At 36.0% G+C, this 19893-nt stretch overlaps 3 protein-coding genes across 3 annotated transcripts; all 3 read left to right on the top strand.

Annotated features, from left to right (window-relative positions):
- On the top strand, positions 1 to 2788 carry dnaaf6 (dynein axonemal assembly factor 6). The gene is made up of 6 exons (XM_016564265.1): positions 1 to 180; positions 273 to 351; positions 671 to 776; positions 919 to 1015; positions 2274 to 2359; positions 2439 to 2788. The coding sequence occupies exons 1-6, from the start codon at positions 94 to 96 to the stop codon at positions 2566 to 2568; spliced, it is 585 nt and encodes a 194-aa protein (XP_016419751.1). The 5' UTR covers positions 1 to 93; the 3' UTR covers positions 2569 to 2788.
- Positions 2789 to 4089: 1301 nt separating this feature from the next.
- Positions 4090 to 9624, top strand: pip4p1a (phosphatidylinositol-4,5-bisphosphate 4-phosphatase 1a). Its single transcript, XM_016564246.1, has 7 exons — positions 4090 to 4379; positions 5766 to 5959; positions 6514 to 6620; positions 6756 to 6861; positions 7040 to 7092; positions 8143 to 8233; positions 8592 to 9624. The coding sequence occupies exons 1-7, from the start codon at positions 4262 to 4264 to the stop codon at positions 8733 to 8735; spliced, it is 813 nt and encodes a 270-aa protein (XP_016419732.1). The 5' UTR covers positions 4090 to 4261; the 3' UTR covers positions 8736 to 9624.
- Positions 9625 to 13951: 4327 nt separating this feature from the next.
- LOC107749148 (protein FEV-like) lies at positions 13952 to 17341 on the top strand. Its single transcript, XM_016564247.1, has 5 exons — positions 13952 to 14009; positions 14655 to 14886; positions 16144 to 16258; positions 16716 to 16785; positions 16929 to 17341. The coding sequence occupies exons 1-5, from the start codon at positions 13952 to 13954 to the stop codon at positions 17252 to 17254; spliced, it is 801 nt and encodes a 266-aa protein (XP_016419733.1). The 3' UTR covers positions 17255 to 17341.
- Positions 17342 to 19893: the final 2552 nt, after the last annotated feature.

Genomic DNA, 19893 nt, shown 5'->3' with positions numbered 1-19893 from the left:
AGCAGCGTAGCGACGCCTTACCAAACTAAGCACAAAGAAAGTTTATATAAAACTCACCTTCATCTTCCAGTCCAAATTTATCGAATAACAGAGATGGAGGGTCTCGCGTCCGTGCATGATCTCCAGGCGCTGTCCGCTCTTCTCTCCCCAAACCATGAAGATGAGGAAGAAGATCTCCAGGTTTGAACCTCTAACAAGCGCTGTTTTACACTGTCGACTGTTAAACGTTTGCGTAAGGATGTAAGTCGCTGAATTATCCTTTTATTTTTTAGCAAGTGAAGCCCATGGCGAGGATGGGCCCGGGACATATCGGCTCTCCTGCTGCACTTTCGGAAAAAAAGACCAAAGAGGGTATAACGTTACTGTATTTATACTGTATATCATAGATGTAATGCAATAATATGTAATATATAAATATAAATAGATTTTATAATACATATTTAAAAGTTATTTTATATAAATATGTAGAATAATACAAATATTTAATGGATGATTTCATGTTTTATTTACATTATAAATAATTTACATATTTTGAAATCGTTATATAATTTCTTTGAATTTGTTAAAAATTGTCACATGTTTTGCTATTGTCATGCTGCTATTTATGGGTTCACGTTTGAGAATATTAAAGCATCCTTCTATATCCTTTTTATCTCTCTCTTCCCTCTAGGTAGCACTGCCTATGTGAAGAAGAACAGCAAAAACATCTGGGATGAGGATGAAGTGACTGAGGGAGCACATTTTGATGACCTCACCGACCCACGGCCACAGCCAGAGTAAACAATTTGAGTTGAATTACTGAAATAAATGAACTTTTCCACGACATTCTAATTTATTGAGATGCACCTGTATGCATGGCAGAATCACATATGAGCTGTAAGTTAGCTGGACTCTCACTGTATGTTTTTGTTTGTTTAGGTACGAGATTGTGCTGAAACAGTCTGTTGGGACTGAAGATTTGTTTCTTGGCTTGAGCAGAAAGGACCCCTCATCCATGTGTTGTGACAGCATGCTGGTACTCCTTATTATTAACTCATTAAATCTTAAACATTAATACAACATTCAGCAAATACTATAGCATCTTTATTAGAGTTATTAAATAAAGTGTTAGCAAAGCTACATTTACTTCCAAGAATAAATGACCCAAAAATTACTCACCCTCAAGCCATCCAAGATTAGTTTGTTTCTTTATTGGAACAGATTTGGAAAAATTTATCATTACACCACTTGCTCACCAGTGGATCCTCTGCAGTGAATGGGTGCCGTCAGAATGAGAGTCCAAACAGCTGATAAAAACATCACAATAATCCGAAAGTAATCCACACAACTTCCGTCGATCAATCAATGTCTTGCCAAGTGAAAAGCTGTGTGTTTGTAATAAAACAAATCCATCATTAAGACATCTTTAACTTTAAACCATTGCTTTTGTCTTTTCATCTAAAATATTCCTATATATATATATATATATATATATAATTACTTTCTCCAGTGAACAGGTCATCTCGTCTGAATATTTATAATTATATGACTCGTATTTTGGCCAGAAGTGATGGTTTAAAGTTAAATGTCTTAATGTTGGATTTTATTTCTTCCAACCACAAAGCTTTTCACTTCACAAGACATTAATTTCTGGACTGGAGTCATGTGGATTACTTGTGGATTATTGTGATGCTTTTATCAGCTGTTTGGACTCTCATTCTGACGGCACCCATTCACAGCAGAGGATCTATTGGTGTGGAAGTGATGTAATTCTAAATTTCCCAAAATCTGTTCCGATGAAGAAACAAACTCATCTATATATTGGCTGGCCTGAGGGTAAGTACATTTTCAGCAAATTTTCATTTTTGGGTGAACTATTCGCTTAAGAGTTGCATGGACCTTTCTGAAGAGTTAGTTACTGTTCACTTAAATGCAGAGTGAGTAGCACAACTGTTAAGAAATATTGAGTAAATTGTAATCTCAACTCTAAGTATTGTGGATTTCCACACTATAAATTCCAAACTTTTTAAACTAATTTAAAGTTTCAAAGATCTAAAGCTTAAAATTCAGTAATGAGATTTAAGCGAAAGAAAAAACGGCTGGGGTTTGAAACAGCCTTTCTCCTCCGTGAAAGAGATAGAGTTGGCTTTGATGGTGCATTAAATACAGATAGCAAAGGCTGATTGGAATAAAAGCATTTGACTGTCCTCAAATTACTGAGCTGATCTTCATTTTAAAAGTTGTATTATCAAATTAATCTCACAAAATCTCTTTTTTTTTTTTCCTCATGCAAGGTAAGAGTTAAACTGCCAGATACAAAAGCATCGGATTTGGTGCTGGATGTGAGAGAGACATTTCTTGATCTCAGAACTCCAAAGTAGTAAGTAAACTAGTAGGAAAATATTTTAGATCTAGTATTCACTACATATGTAAATATCTGTGCATCTTGTTTGTTTCAGTAAGTTGGGCCTTCACCTGCCTCACCCAGTGCACAAACAGGAGGGGAATGCCAGATTCATTGTGGAGAGAGAAGAACTGGAGATCACACTGCCCATGAACAGACCAATGGACTGCATCAACCTGACCTGAGAGAAACACAGAGAGAGAGTGACTGAACCATGAGCTGCATCAGTTCAGAATAGACAGTGTGGACAACTTCTACAGATACAGTTCTGCAGCCTTTCACTGACAGTCTTGAATCCAACCCATGAAACATGACCCATGAGTTACCTCACTTATCAATTAACACTAGAACCAGGAAACAAACACGAAATGTTTCCAAATCAAGTCAATCCAAGTGGAAAGGAACAGGTGCCTGTGTAAGAATATATTGCTGTCCAGTTATTCAGTATTATAAAACTGTTTTAATTCTCTTGTAAGTTTAGGCATAATAAAATGGTGAATCCTTTTAATTCAAGATTGCTTCTCTTTATGTTTTCAAATAATAGTTTAAAGCAAACTGTATAAATTATACAACTGTAATGGCTTAGCTAGTAAGAAGATTTGACCAGAAACGTGACACTGGACCACAAAATCAGTCATAAGAGATTATACATACATAATGAGATGTATACATAATCTGAAAGCTGAATAAATAAGCTTTCCATTGATGTATGGTTTGTTAGGATAGGACAATATTTGACCAAGATACAACCAGGCTATTTGAAAATCTAGAATTTGAGGGTGTAAAAAATCTAAATATTGAGAAAATCGCCTTTAAAGTTGTTCAAAAGTAAGTCCTTAGCAACGCATATTACTAATCAAAAATTAAGTTTTGATATATTTACAGTAGGAAATTTACAAAATATCTTCACAGAACATGATCTTTACTTGATATCCAAATGATTTTTGGCATAAAAAAATCATTTTGACCCATACAATGTATTGTTGGCTATTGCTACAAATATGCGACTCATGACTGGTTTTGTGGTCCAGGGTATCTAGAACTCATCTTAATAAGACATATTATCCGGAGATATAGAATAACAACTGGTATTTATATGCATTTTATGCAAGTTGTTCACTATACAGTTATAAAGATCTCACTGATTTACATTACATGCTTATCAGAATTACTTAGAAGAACTTATATTTTGGCCATACAAATAACAGCAATTGCATCGAATTACATATTTGTCTGAGCAAAATTATATCATGGGAGCCACTGAAGCCTGATGTATCAACTATGATACAAAAAAAAAGCAAACTTAATTTTTTTTTAATATATTTTTTTTATTTTGTCTAAAGGTTCCATAAACTGTTCCATTTCAGGATAATTTTTTTTGTTTAAAAAAAAATCTATTATTTAATGTCATTCTTTACAGTGTTAAATCCTCAAAGCAGTCCCTGACTACACTACCTCACTAATCATAGGCAAAGACGAAAATCTTAATATTCACGACTGCACTGTTTTATTTGATCACATTCTTCTAATGAGCAGCCTAAAAGAACAGATACATGCTTTATTACTGGTGTTTACTATAGGCATTTTTAAAGTAAACTGTAGAAGAATGTGCTTCATTTCTGCCTGCACACATTTGTGAGAAGACACACCTCTTGTGTATACAATGATCTTAGAAATGGCTGTAGGTGACAGAATAAACAGCGTGTCGTGCGTTATTGCTCATGGGCATCATGCAATACATCCCCCGAGCGCACGGATGCGCACACGCGTTGCCACAGCAGCGGACGTACTCTTGACGCAGGCGGGCTCCACACACTCTCTCCGGTAGCACAACAATACAAGCTCCCGCCGCTCCCCCTCCTACGCCTCGCTCTCGGTATGGCGGACGGCGAGCGGTCCCCGTTGCTCTCGGATCTCGGCGATGGAGCTTTGGGCAGTGGTAACGGCGGGGTGTCTCCCGGAGCGGCTCCACACGGTGCTCCCAACAAACCGCAGAGTGAGTAACGTTAGCGAGCGCGGCGCTTTTCTGCGCTGTCACGGGCCGCGCACACACACACACTCACGCACACCAGTGCATTTACTACGATCTAGGTTCGGTACAGTTTCTGTGCGGTTGTTCGTGCTTTATTTTGCATGCTGTTGGTGATGATGGAGGCAGGACCTGAGCGGATGGTTTTCTGGCGGATCGCAGTGGAGAGGCAGGTATGCTGCTCCGCATATAATGCAGTTGCGTACGATACACCTGCGTCCGGAGGATGATATTATTTTGACAAACAAAATAATGTTGAATTGATCCTCGCATACCTTTGTCATCCATCAGAGAGGCTGTTACGCAGCTAATGAATGAATGAGCATCACTGTTGGGTTGTTCAGGTCTGTTTACTGTTCTGTTATCGGCCTTCCCTTGACAAATTATAATAATAACGGGGCAGTATTTTCCTAAACTAGTCATATGACTGAAGACGACTGTACAAGGGGTTCCAGTGTCCCCATTTAACCACATTTACCGGTGAGTAATTACACATTTACAGTAATCTGCCGTATCCGCCATCTCCAGCTACACCCAAACACAGGTGATTAGCACATCTTCGGACCATTCAGAAAGCCTGAAATTATTGCCTGAGGAGACCACAACCAATCATTGCGCAGAGCGGGCGGAGCCAATATAAAGTTACTAAAGGGCGTTCTGGTGATGTTGGGATGGCGATTTTTAACTGATGTGGTGATGCTGGTGAAATTTTATCATAACGATGTTTAAGTTTTATCACACTGACATTGGGTTTATGACTTGATTTTGGGAGCTTTCAAAGAGTAAAAACTACTTCAAATATCCTCACAAATCAGTTTTAACATGTTCCACTGTATTTGTGAGCACATTTTCAAAAATGTGGCCCCCACAATTATAAGCAAATGTGTACATGATCTACTAGGCACATTCCAGCAGTCTCCTTATAAAGCTCCTTTCAGCAGATCTCGAGACCAAATCTGATTTTCTTGTTAATCCTAATGGCCTGGGTGACAGAGAACAGTTTCCCCTTCCCTAAGTGCAAGTTTCAGTGTTCAGTTTAAACTTTCAGAAGTAAATGAAACTTTCATGTTTTACGCCATTTTATGAGCCAATATTTCCAGTATCTTTGCCAAACTGATAATACTAATTCTGTTATGCAGAAATGATGGATGTACTGTATAAATTAAATATTTAGAGCATTGAAGTTGTGATTGTAAAAAATTACACATACATGGAAAAATCGTTCACAATAAGATCTCTAACATGCAATTTGATAATAGATGGGATGAATTTTACTTTTATCCTGACTTTTGGTGCAGTAAAAGTTGCATGATTGTTTATCATAATCTGCGATGGCAATCTCTTCCTTTTTAGGTTTTCCTCCGTTCCCAAGCTTGACTCAACCCCCTGTGTTGATGAGCGACAACCCTCCACCATATTCCCCCCTGACGTCTCCAGAGAGTGGCAGTGCCCCAGTCATCAGCTGTAGGGTGTGCCAGTCGCTCATCAGCGTCGAGGGCAAAATTCACCAACATGTGGTCAAGTGTGGAGTCTGCAATGAAGCTACAGTGAGTTAGGACAGAGCACATGTACACTTTATACAGGATTTAAAAACTCAGGACGGATTAATTAGTTAACTTGTCAACTTTTGAACAATTGTAAAATTCTTAAGTTTTGACTTGTTGCTTGTTTGACTGTTTGCATGCTACAGCTGTATACAGCTATCAGCTACAACTGATTCAATTCAAAATACTGTTATTGGTCATGACTGTAAACAATACAGTTTTATCAATGCCAGGAATATGCACAAATTGAGTAATTGATTCAGTTAAATGTAATAGGGTTGACGGTTTATGGGCTTTTGTCAGCAAATATTTATACACTACCATTTTAAAAGTTTGGGGTCAGTCTCTTATGCTCACCAAGACTGTAATTAATTTTGAACAGTAGTGTATATACATTGAATGATTCAGCATTACATACAGTAGAATTAATTTGATTAAAATAACTTCATGTAGTAACCACACACACTTTCATTTTTGGGTAACCAGAATTAACTCTGTCTCTTTTCTGTCTCTCTCCTCCTTTCTGTTTTTTTTTCATTAACCTTCATTCTCTCCAGCCCATAAAGAATGCCCCTGCAGGGAAGAAATATGTGCGGTGTCCTTGTAACTGTCTTCTCATCTGCAAGGTCACATCCCAAAGGATCGCCTGCCCTCGGCCTTATTGGTAAGAGAGAGAGAACAGAAGGAGACAAAGTTAAATTTAAAACGAATGAAGTCTTTGACACTAATAAGCGTCATCTTGTCAGTCAGGATTGTGCATGTGAAGAATTAAATGTGTTTGTCTACTTGTCTGGACTAGTAAGAGGATCATAAATTTGGGGCCAGTCCATCCGGGTCCAGCCAGTCCAGAACCACAACCTGCTGGAGCTAGAGTTTCCTGCGGACACTGCAGCAACACTTTCCTGGTACATGCATGCATAATACAGCAACATCATACTGTATCATTATCCGCTGCAGTGACATCTTGACTGAATCACTCGGCTCAGGTTCAGCACCAAGTCGAATAAAAGATGGCTATTTATTCTTGTTTTATTTATGCTACTGCCTCGCATTAGCTGCTCAATCACTTTCTCAACATTTCAGTGGACTGAATTTACTGACAGGACGCTGGCTCGTTGTCCCCATTGCAGAAAAGTGTGAGTATTTCTCAGCCAACATTCACGACACGTATCGCATGTACCAAATAAATCAAACTCTTTTATTAGATGGCAAATGAGTCAACATTTAGTCTCTCTGTCAGCACCCCCTATACACAGCTTTAGCTTCTGAAATGCATTGCTGCCTTTTACTGGCTGTAATTTTTTCGATGTTGATGAATGTCCCATAACATTTTAACATGTCCTAGCTTATTGCTTATAGACTATTAAGCTGTTCGTTGACTGATTCCCTCATATCTATGGCTCTTGTCAAAACATTGCTCTGTTTGTTTGAGCATACAGACAAAGCAACATAGGCTCAGCCAATGGCATGAGTTTGGGGCGGGACTAACTGTTTCTCCAACCAATAGAGCACTGCAGTGATGACATATTTTTGTAGGCCGGCCCAGAAGTTAGCATCACCTTGGTTCCCTCAACAAAAACCCAAGTAGGATTTTCCATTGGATTTTGGATTATTGCAAAAAAAAAAAAAAAAACTCTGTGACCAATATTATTCTTACATAATTTTCGCAAATTAACACTTGAATTTGAATTTGAAGCCTAAATACAGTTGTCAAAATAAAAAGCAGAACATAGGCTATGAACTACACCATGGTCACATGACTTCAATGTCCTCAAATATTATCCTATTATTCAGCTCTTTCAACCCCTTTTTCTCTGAGAGTTGGTGATAAAATGGTTTTTAAGATCGTCATTCTAAACACAATGAGGTTGTGAAAGCAGACCAGTCAGTAGAAGAGAGTGAAGACATTTAATGTCCCAGACAACATCTGTAGTTGCATTTAGCCACTTGTTAGCAACTGCCCTTTTCAAGACAAAAGACAAAAAAATCTCAGCCACAGAACTTATTTCAGGCATTTAACAAAATATTTATTCAAAAAACAACAGTCATTATTTTTGTAATGTTGTGTTTTGATGCTAGTGGCAGAGAAATTTCACATTGTACCTTTAAATAGTTTTGCATGTTCCATTGCGCGTTAACCCTACTGTTACTCTGATTGGTCTCTTCCTGGTATCTTTCCTCACCAGATCTTCAATTGGCCAGAGATATCCGAGGAGGCGGAGTCTGTGGTGTTACCTGCTGTGCTTGCTATTTAGCATTGCAGCTGCTGGTCTGATTGTGAGTGTGCACTTTAGTATATTTATTCACCATATATATGTATGCATGTATGTTTTTTTTGTTTTGTATTTTATTCTTTGACTACACAATTGTCACGTCACTTAATCTGAACCATTTCTGTTGTTTTTTATTAGATGTGTACGTTACTATTTCAAAGAGTCCCAAATGTATGAATTAACAATAGTTCAAATTATCAACTTTAAATACACGGTTGTTTATTGTCACCCATCTAATTACCTATTTGTCCACTGCTGATCATCATAACAACCGTTTAAACATTTTTGGTGATGCCTGGTGTTTAAACTTTGTTGTAAAGTGTTACCAGTTGAACTAAAAATCTGTCTGTGTTTGTCTCTAGGCAGGGACGTGGTCCCAGGCACGTGTGTACAGGGGTATTTATGCCTCCTGGGCGGCGGTGTTGTTGCTGGTGGTGTTGACGCTGGCCAGGGCACTTTACTGGAGCTGCATGAGGGTCAGCCAACCTCTCCACAACCTCACATAGAGAGAGAGACACAGCAAGAGAGGGGGGCTGAGATTAGGGGTGATGGGAAAAAATAAAGTCCACAGGAAAAGAGCTAGAGAGAATCATGGTTAACTCTTAAAGCTTGATTGTGAAGGCTGTAATGAAGGGTCAAAGTAAAATCCAGGCTTGAGAAACACGTGATAAAAAGCTATTATGGCAAAGAAGATTAGTGTTTTAAACTTATTTTTATTCAGAAGCTTTCTTTGGATGTGTTTTCATCCGTGAATATAAACGGACTTGTTACTCATGGTTACATGCAAACGCGAGGTTATGATTCCAAATGCTCCCTCAGTTTTAACCATTTACACACATATAAAGAATAAGCCACATGCTCTCAAACACGCATAACTCTATGTACATCTTAAATGAACTACGCTACATTACAGAAAAGATTCCAATTCAACCGCATTCAAACCTTCAGCACAACATTAGCTGCCTCTCTAGTGTCCAAATAAGCTCAGAAGCCTTACAAAGAGAGGAAGTACAGGTTGATCTCCACTAGAGGGTGTTCCAAAACCACACACACACACCTGTATGTTCCGTCACATTGCCTGTTTCTCTGTACAAACACTGCTAATTCAAATCATTTGGACCAGAACATGATTAACAAATGCGCAAAACCATTGTGTAACTGATTTTTCATAAACACTTCAAGTGTATAATTGCGCTCAAACACACTCTTTCTCCCTCTTTTCCTTTAGTTGTGAATGTTAAGAACAGTATTTTTTTATAATTGTGAATTTTGCTTGTAAATATTTGTTGTTTATTTCATGAATGACTGAACAGTTGCACTGTAGCTCTAACACGCTGTGATTCCTTTTTTATGTTTTTATTTAATTTGCAAAATCACTACTGAAAAATCACTACTGATAATGTTTTGACTGGAACGAATATCGAGATTACAGCCACGCGTACCTTCGGAAAGCAGAAAAAAAAGTGAGGAAGGTCAGCTGTGTTTCATGGACTTTATCAAAAGGGTCATTTACCTTTCTTCTCATGTTCATGTGAAGTCAATCGTCATTTTCAGGTACTGTAAGTTTGATTATGTTCGAACCCTGATTAAGTGATACTAATGAGATTAATCAGACACTAGATTTGGATTCTAGACTCCCAAGATTGTTTTTCTCTGTCAGAATTCAGAGTCTGTGTGGGTTTGTGCTTGTAAAGATAGGAAAACACAATTGAGATGTTCTCATTGCTGATCACCAATGTTCTTGCATTATATTCCTCATAAATATGCTAAATGCATATGGTCCTAACTGCAAATCTGGAATTCAGAATCAGAATCTGTATTCTGTCCATAAGAGAAAATGTGAGGTCTGGACATCTGGAATCCCAAACAAGAGGTCAGGATGTTATTTATATAGAGCAGAAGGCCAGTGGTGGAGGTCTCCTCTGAATTTGTTTACATATGAGATTAAGAGTACACATAATTAAAATGATGATGAAGTTATAAAACAGTGAAAACACTTGTGTTGCGTCTCATTTTTGTGAAGGTTTGTGTGTGATTCACTTGCTGCAGTAGTTTTGGCACTCTTCCTCTCAATGTCTCTGGCCATTTGTCTCTTGTTTCGGGCGGATATATTATTTTCCTCGACACAGACTGATAGAGGCATGGGAAACATACAGAAACCTTTTAGAAACCACAACTCCCCTGAGCCAGGCAGAGAGAGAGAGATTTGTCAGCAGTAATGGAAGAGAAAGAGCAGAGTTCTGGGGACACACACAGATAGAGTGAGGTTCAGTCTTCTGGAGGTGAGTCAGAGATTGACCACAAAAAAGTCTGCAAGCAGAGATCTGAGAATGAGACCTCTGTGAAACAGACCTGATTCATAATAGGCACACACAAGGTTGTATACGTCTCCTCTCTTGTGCTAATTCTAGGTATGTTTAGTTCAAGTTAGTGTGCTTAATTGCCATAAGAAAAACTACAAATAGTATGTGGCTTAGGTAAAGTAAAATTACCAATAGTCCAGTTGTTAAGAAACAATTTAAACAGCAAATTAAATTAAAGTATTCTGCAGAGCTATCTGGGAAGATGACATATATTCTCCGAAAAAGGAAGTCGTGAAAATTAATTAGTTTTTTTTTTTGTCATTAAGAGAAGACTTCTTTCTCTTGTTTTATTGGCATAACTGAATAGTGAAAATCTTAATAATGTAAATGGAGGAAACGGGTAATATTAATAAATTAATATTTATTAAATTTAAAATGTAAATAAAATGACAATTAAGCATCTCTACAATTAATTGTGAATGTGAATAAATAATGCAGAAATAACTAAGACAAATAATTTTACATATATAATGCAAAACTAAGGGGGGAAAATAAGAAAGTAACGTCAATTTTTAATTTATAACTACGGTAAAAGAAAAAAATTACTGTTACTAAATTACTAAAACTACACTGTAAATTTTGCAACGTTGTAAATAAAACATTGAAGATTTACAAGAAAATACTATTTCATTTTTTTCTACTAAAAATATCCTGTTTAATGTGTTACTAGTGCTTTCTTTGTAATTGTGAAAACTTAAAAAAAAAAATCTGTATATTGCCATTGAATTTCAAAATAAGTAATATAAAACAAGATGAAAGGATAAAAATGAAAATGATACTTTATTCCAATAATACATTAAAAGTGCAAGGATAAGAAACGGTGCCAAGGCAGATTAATTTGTTTAAATTCTATTCTAATCTAATATGCTTTTAAACAATAAGCCAAGGCATTTGCAGTCTCTAGTGATATAAAATATATGCATTAAATATATATAATATATGAATAATGCATTAAATGAAGTAATATAAAAAGTCGTTAAAACAGTCCAATAAACGTAATCACTAAGAAAATATAAATTAATTTTAATAAAAGCATTTACTCTTAAAATATGTAAATGAAAATAAAGCTGAATTATAAACAAATATTTAGTTCAGTGATAAGAAGCTCTCTTTTTCTCTGTTGTGTCTCAGGGGAGAGAGTGAGTTCCTAATGGAGTCAACCCGATCTGAGATTACTGAGCTTGCACAAACACACAAGAGCCTTTTATCCTCCTAACGTATAACAGGATTCATCCTTAAAGATGAGCCCTGTGACCTTATGCACACACACACACACACACACACACGGAGTCTATGTCACGCCTGTTAAGCGCATACACTCACACTATCAGATCTGCAAATCTCCTCCTCTCGGCTCTCAGCGTGAACAGCAATAAGCAGCTGTAAGAAGGATAGAGGGAGATCTGGGAAGAATGGATGAGAAGGGAGAGGAGATGAGAATGAAAAGATAAGATGAACTGATGAGGAAGGGGTATAAGTAGCTTTTGCACTGTCCACTTTAAAACAAACAATTCATTTAGACCATCTAATCCTCCCACACACACACAGTTCAGATGCGAGAAAATTTACGTGAGTTAAATTCAAAATGCTAAATTAGAGTGATGGACGATGCAAAGAAGTTGTAAAGGTTTTTTTTTAAAAGTTTTTTTTTAAAGTGCATTTGCACTTTGTGATTTTGTATATAACTATACTGTACCCATAATGTCAGAGGTCTCATGACCTACAGTCCTCTACAGCTAAAAGCATAACATTCAACTCAATTAACAGCATGAATTATTGATGTCTGTCTGGACCAGAATTTGTGTGTACACTGGAATTAAAAGCCTCCGGTGTGACCTGTCACACTGCAGTGTGTGTGTGTGTGTGTGTGTGTGTGTAGACAGACAGAAAGATATGAAATCATCTTTCATCTCTTAATTCATTTCACCTTTAGTGAAAATGCTGCTTTAGTTTGAGTTCCAAGTTTTACCAGATTTTTAGAGAAACTGAGAACAATTTGCATGCAATTTTATCGTTAAAGTATTTATATAAAATAATTATGTGTTAATGTGTATTAAATTGTATTAAGATGTGATTTTGTTTTGATGTGAGACAAATATATAATAAATAAACATTTAGGGTCTTATAAAGCTTAAATGTTATGTATTATAATAGTATATTACATTATATTTTCATCTTATTTTATATATTATATCTTTTTTTGGGGGGGGGAAGTTAAATGTAACAATAAAACAAGTAGTTCTATATTTTATTGTTTTACATACACACATTTTTATATTGGTTATAATGTAGGCTACTGTATTACATCAATTAATTTATATAGTTAGCTAATTTTACCTAGCTAAATGTTAGCTAAGATCTCTCTCTCTCTCTCCTTGTGTGTTAAACCAGGCAAAATCACATCCAATACAAAACATCCTCCTCAATAAGGAAAGCTTGGATATCACCTATGTCAGTTTGGATTGGGAGAGAGAGGTAGAGAGAAGGAGAGATCAGGGAGGATCTCAGTAATACAGTAAATGCGAGAAAGGGATAGAGGTAAAGATAAATAGAGAGTGGGAGGTTACAGGTGTCTTTCTTCTGATCATTCTTCAAGAAAAGCGCATCTCCAGTGAACAGGTAACAGCTCTCTTTAACAGGATCTTACATATGATCATACAAATGATTAATTAGGTCTGTAGTTCCCATTATACTGTTTGAGTTTTAGTGCAGTTTTTGTTGGTAGCAGTCATTAATTAGGCCTATTGATACCTTGATTTAACCAAATTTAAATGTAGAATTTTTAACAGATTTTCCTCTTTTTTTTATATTAGTGCTTATTTAGTGATTTCATATCATATTTTTGTTTTAAAGTATAGTAGTATAATGTTTTAAAGAAAGAATTTACAATGTCTAAATAAAAAAATGTAAATAATTTGATTTTAATATTTATTTAAAAACGGAACAAACGGTCATAGACGTATAGGCTAAAAGTTTTGACGCATTTGATGGAGACGTAGCCTACAATAGCTCATTCTCAAAATTATTTATTTATTTTTACATTCTGAAATCTTTGAAAGTCTGACATTATCGGCCGCATACAAAATATATAACAAAACAACAGATAGAATTACACTGAAAAGCATCTCATAGGTCAATAATCTAAATTTTTTTTTGTTGCGATATTTAGCCAAACCCGCGAAAACAGTCCTGCAGTGACAAAAACTGAAACTCTGCTGGAAGTAATGAGATTCCAAACAATCGAATTGCTTCTTATTTTGACGCAATGATTTAACTGAACTCAGGGAATAAAGAAGCATCATTTTTATTCTCTGAGTTCAGATGATGAAGAAGATGAAGAAGATATTAATATCTTACAGATGGAGTGTAATTGTAATTCCTCTCTGGGTCCTTTTCCCTCGACTTACTGGAGCAGAAGTAAGTGAATATGTTTGTTTGTGTGTGTGTGTTTGAGCAGTGCACAGCCGGATTTGATTGTTAAACATTTCTAATTCCATATATTCAATTGCATAACTGCATTGTTTCTTAGCTATATTGCATACCACTTGCTCTATCTTTTGACCTAGAAACGCATGCTGAGAAATGCACCAAAGCAAAAAGTATATGCATATAATAAGACACAAGTCTGGTTTGGAGAACGAAAAAATTTGATTAAATTTAACTACAGAATTAATCCGTTATCATGACAAAAAAAAAAAATGCATGTCTCTTCTTCACCAACCGTCTTATGAAAGGATATTTGCCAAATTACAGCCTACTTTAAAACTAAAGGAGATCACATTAACGTTTTTGGTGAACAGTAGGCGTATTATAGGATATGAATCTGAATTGTTTATTTTGGTTGGTTGGCTGAGTGCAAGAAAATAACAGGCTAGGCTACTGAATGTCCAGAAACATCCTTGCACACGATGTGCGGGAAAATATCTAGGTTACAGTTCGAAACATTTTGCATTGGAAGCTTTGGTGTGTCATTCCCGTCAACCATTTTGACTGACTTCTTCCTAATTACTGTTTCTATCTTTTAAGCAGCGCTAATTAAGCTTGCGTTCTTGTTTCCCTCAGCAGTGCTGTTCCCTGATTGGGCGTATAAACCAGCGTGGTCTCCAGGCTCGCGGCAGGTGCAGTTATGGCACTTCCTGTTGGAGCTGTTGGGGCGTGGCGAAGGCGGAGCGATCACGTGGGGCAGCGAATGGGGAGAGTTTGTGATCAGAGACCCAGAGAGATTGGCTAAACTGTGGGGGGAGAGGAAGGGCAAGCCGCACATGAATTACGACAAACTCAGCAGAGCTTTAAGGTACATGCACTGACATCCATATATATAAAATTATATATTGAGATGTATACTTGCTATAATATTGAGATATATTAGGCCTATTTAAAGAATAATATATTATAGTATTGTAAGTTTGCATGACTGTCCTACTTCTCTCCAGGTTTATAGAGAAAAAACACATAGAAAAGCTGTTATATGAAAACATATTGATATATGTACCACAAAGATACATACACCTAAAGTATGTTAACAGGATATCTATAGTAACAAATTCAGCTTTAGGATTAATAAATGTTATGTTATAATATGTATTTTATAATAAATAATGTTATAATGAATTTCATGACTTATTTGTTTACTATACAGTGCGTGCATAATTATTAGACAAGTTGATATTCTGATCATATTTTTTTCCAAGCACATTTTACCAATTCCAAACCAAATTAATCTTAATAACTACTATTAATTTTGTATTTAATCATTTATAAGTGATATATAATTGTCCATGAAGGCTGGAAGTGAAAAATTCCTTCTATTCAGGTGTGCAGAACTATTAGGCAGGTTTTCTTTTACAGATAAAATGAGCCAAAAAAGAGATTTGACTCAGACTGAAAAGTCCAAAATTATTAAATCCCCATGAGAAAATATTCAAAACTAATGCAATACAGAAATTGCAAAGTTAAGACATGACCAGTGGACAGCGAAATGCTCATTGGGTCAGCGGGGTCAGAAAAAACAGGTGGAGAAGAAAAGACACATTTTAACTGCAAAAGAATTAAGAATTAATGTGAAGAATTAGGTGTAAAGCCATCAGGAAGCATTTAGTCTCCAGCGCCACCATTTTCCAAAACTGCAACCAACCTGGAGTCTCCAGAAGTGCAAGGTGTCAGGTGACCCTCACTTAATAAGAATAACATGCTTAAGTGTTGTGAAGTGTTGTGGACTAATTTTTTATAGGCTTAATAGCCAGATAAGTTAAGAGCTCATTTTTAGTCAATCTCTGCAAGACAGACTTTATATAGGAGGATAGGAGATTGAGTAAAAATGAACTCCCAAAACCTAAATGTGCTTGGAAAAAAATATGATCAGAATATCAACGTGCCTAGTTATGCACACACTGTATATATATATATATATATAAAATACATATACATATTTACATATAAATATATGCAACGCATTTTCATACATACAAAAATACAGAAACAAATGCATAATTTTTATGATATTTTATCAGTTGACTGACTAGGTGTTTGACATCTGTTTTTTTTTTCTTAGGTATTATTATAATAAGCGAATTTTGCACAAGACCAAAGGAAAACGTTTCACCTACAAGTTTAACTTCAGTAAACTAATCTTAGTGAATTACCCAAGTCTTCCAACCTGCCCACAGGTACGTGAAAGTGTTTTTAAAGTGCCCCTATTATGGGTTATGAATGGTTCATATTTTGGTTTTGGGAGTCCCCAACGTTTCATGTTGACCTCAACATGAAACGGCTTGGGATTCGTTTTAAAAACGACTCGTTTTAAAAACGACTCGTTTCAATGGTTCAGAGTCGACTCTTTAATTTGAGAGACAACATGAAACGGCTTGGGATTCGTTTTAAAAACGACTCGTTTCAATGGTTCAGAGTCGACTCTTTAATTTGAGAGACAATAACTTTATACATGGTGCACTTTCAGATTTAAAACTTTGCAGGATGTTTTCATTCACTTAGAGCTGTGTTACACACTTCATGAAAGATCATTTTCAAAAATCCATAATAGGGGCACTTTAAATGTTTTATTGCATAGCTGCAATTTTGAGTATATTATAATAACTGTTATTTTTATCTCATTCTATTTTTCAGAATACAACATCTGTCCCTTTCTCTGCCTTTCCTTCTCAGCTTTCCTTCTACCAGCCTTCTATTGACAGGGGTAAGTGTCATTGCTGACCTTTGAACAACGAAATATTGTTTATTTGAATTGTCATCACTGATTTGAGCAAACAGCACTGAAAATTTGATTCCGTTTTTAACATTGACATTATTTTTCTCTGTGTGCATGTTGTCTGTGGACAGCTGTTCAGTCAATTTCTCATCCCCTTTTCCTGCCGTACAGCTTCCCCAAACCTCTCCCCTTTCCCCAGACACATCCAATCCAAAAGCAGTTTCCCCTCTTTTCTGGCCCACCTCCCTCAGGAACTAATCTATCAGAGCTCTCCCGCCTGTCACCTTTCAACTCCGTCCTTCAGTTCACACAGACTTTAAACTGGCCAGTCAGAAGCAGCACAGAGTGGCCTCTCAACAGAGTCATGGGATTACAAGAGAGGATTAAAAGTGGACCACAAGACAAAAACCATGACAACCAAGACAACATAAAAATATTTCCTGAGACCATGCAGTAAACGTTTTAGTACTATTATTGGGTTTAATATAATTATCTTTTTTTGTTGTTGTTTGTAAGTTTATAAATCCTTATTGGCAGGTTGAGAGCAAAGCACTTTATATATTTGACCCTATCAACTTAAAGAGACAAGAGAACATGCGTATGAATAATTTGAAAAGTAATTATCTGCAAAACATTTTAATTGAGTCTAAAATATAAAATGTCTGTCTACTAACACATTGTTAAATAAAGATGGTTTTCTTTATGGATTTTACATTTTGTTGGAGTAAATAAATTTGGCACTCACTGGATGATTGCAGATTTTGTAGGTTTGACTATTTGAATGTTGAGAAAGCAAATCAACAGAGGCTAATCAGCTTGAGCCGTGTAGCAATATAATTGCTAGAAGATACATGATTGAACTTATATACGTACATACACACACACGCGCACACGCACACACACACACACACACACACCCTGCAGATCCTGTACAGTATAAGCTAACAATATGAATTTCGTACTTCTGAACTTCTAGAAATCATGTTTCAGGGGCACCTTGATATGACCAAAAGGGCATTTTAGCATTAGCGATTAAAGGGGCAGAATCTTCTGTTTGCAGACAGGGAGGACACATTTTTATTTTTAACTTGCAAAACATGTAAATCATCATTCCAGAACAAACTGAAAAGAAAACATTTCAAATTAAGCTTTAAATGTAACTGCAAAGAATGCAATAGCAACTCTTTTACAGGAATAACTCCTTACTGGCTGCTGATCCACTCAGGTGATATTATTATATCTTGCTAAAACTTTATTTTAATCTATTGAAATTTTTTATTGTATATTACTATTGCATATTAAATATTACTAACATTACTGGCACCTAAACAGTAATACATGCTACTATGATGCTATCTAAAAACTAATATGACACATAATAAATATAACAGATACTTCTATAGTACAGATAAACTTCATATGATTTTTGCATGGTCTCAGTGTCTTTCACTCCCAGTATGATAAAGAACAGGGTCTCCTGAACTCCTGTCCAAACTCACGGATCCATTTATTAGCCACTGAAAAGACACCAGAAAAAAATACAAATTATATATATATATATATATATACATACAATGTGCTAAATGTCTAATTAGCATATTCATTACATAATTTTGGCTCTTTATGTAAAACTCAGCATTTTGATCACTCAGAAAGTTAAAAGTTGCATATTATTTGTGACATAAAAAAGGGATCAAAGGCAACAGGAAAGTTTCTTTAAGAATGGATAACCACTTTTTTTCCCTTCTTTTTGTGCACAGTCACTTTTTTCTTATTGCACTTTTGTATTTTGCTGTCACTTTATATGAAAATGTTCAGTAAAATATTTTCTCAATAGATCTAGGACGTTAAACTTGTTTGAAATTGGCATGCGGATTGCTTTTTGTTTTCATAAATGCCACACCATGAAGAAATACCTGAGGGAATCCATGGTGATTTCCAGGTTTGACTGATACAAATTAAAACCCCCTGGTTTGGCCTTTATTAAGAATGAGGGTAATTAAAACAACAATTGCCCTGAGGGTGCTATAAGCACTTTGCTGACACTTTTGATACTAGGGCCCTTCGTTTAATTGAAAGGATCCATTAAACACAGGCTGCATCTCTGTCTATTTCTTTGGGCAGTAGATTTAAACATTAAATATATATATATATATATATATATATATATATACCTTACGGCCAAAAGTACCTGAATGACACAAATACAGTATGCTTGTTGAACAGTCTGGCCTGGGCCAACAGTATTGCCGAAGATTTTCAACGGGGTTTGAGTCTGTGCAAGATTTCCTACACCAGACAGTAAATACTAAATAGTTACTTTATGAACCTTCGAGAAGTTGGAAGCATACAATTCTCTAGTCATTAGATGCCAAAGCACTGAAATTTGTTTTCACTAGAACCACGGGGCCAAACCTGATCATTTTAAAGGAATGTGCACATTTTTGCCCATTGAATCGCACAATAAAGCATCATTATGCCCACTGAATAGCACAATTAATCAGTATCAACAAGAAATTAGACACTAATTATATTGGCAATAACAGCAAATAAATGTTGTAGTCTTTGTATGTGTGTGTTATACAGTATATCACTTGAGGTCTGGAGATATTCTTCAGAAACTCTATCTCTCTATCTGAAATAATGTCATGATATCTGATGATGCTAGGCTCACTGGTGCATACATCAGTCTGGGGTTTCCTCCACCTGTGCTGTACCTACAGGACAGCGCCCTCTGCCTCTTGGAGGTCTGATTTTTAAAAAATATAATAAACGTCCAATCATTACACAAAGCTTCACATTGACTGTTTTAATTTCATGTCAAATAATGATTTCATTTTTAGATGTTGCACTTGCCCTCTCATCAACCTCTCCTCGGCACAGTGTCTCATATTTACTTGACACTTTGTTCAGTGTGAATATGTCAGAGATTGAAGTTCTCAGGAAGTGAAGGAGTCTTTTCAGCTGATCTCTGACTTCATAATTAGTTGGATCTGAGGCAAACGTGTTTATGACTTGAATCACAACAATTTGGTACAACTGTCTGGCAACTTCAAATATAAAAATATTAGTAATAAACTTTAGGACACCACAATT

Source organism: Sinocyclocheilus rhinocerous, unplaced genomic scaffold (assembly GCF_001515625.1).
Source record: "Sinocyclocheilus rhinocerous isolate Xijiao unplaced genomic scaffold, SAMN03320098_v1.1 scaffold919, whole genome shotgun sequence".
NCBI lineage: Eukaryota > Metazoa > Chordata > Actinopteri > Cypriniformes > Cyprinidae > Sinocyclocheilus > Sinocyclocheilus rhinocerous.
This window is presented reverse-complemented; position numbering and strand designations above follow the sequence as displayed.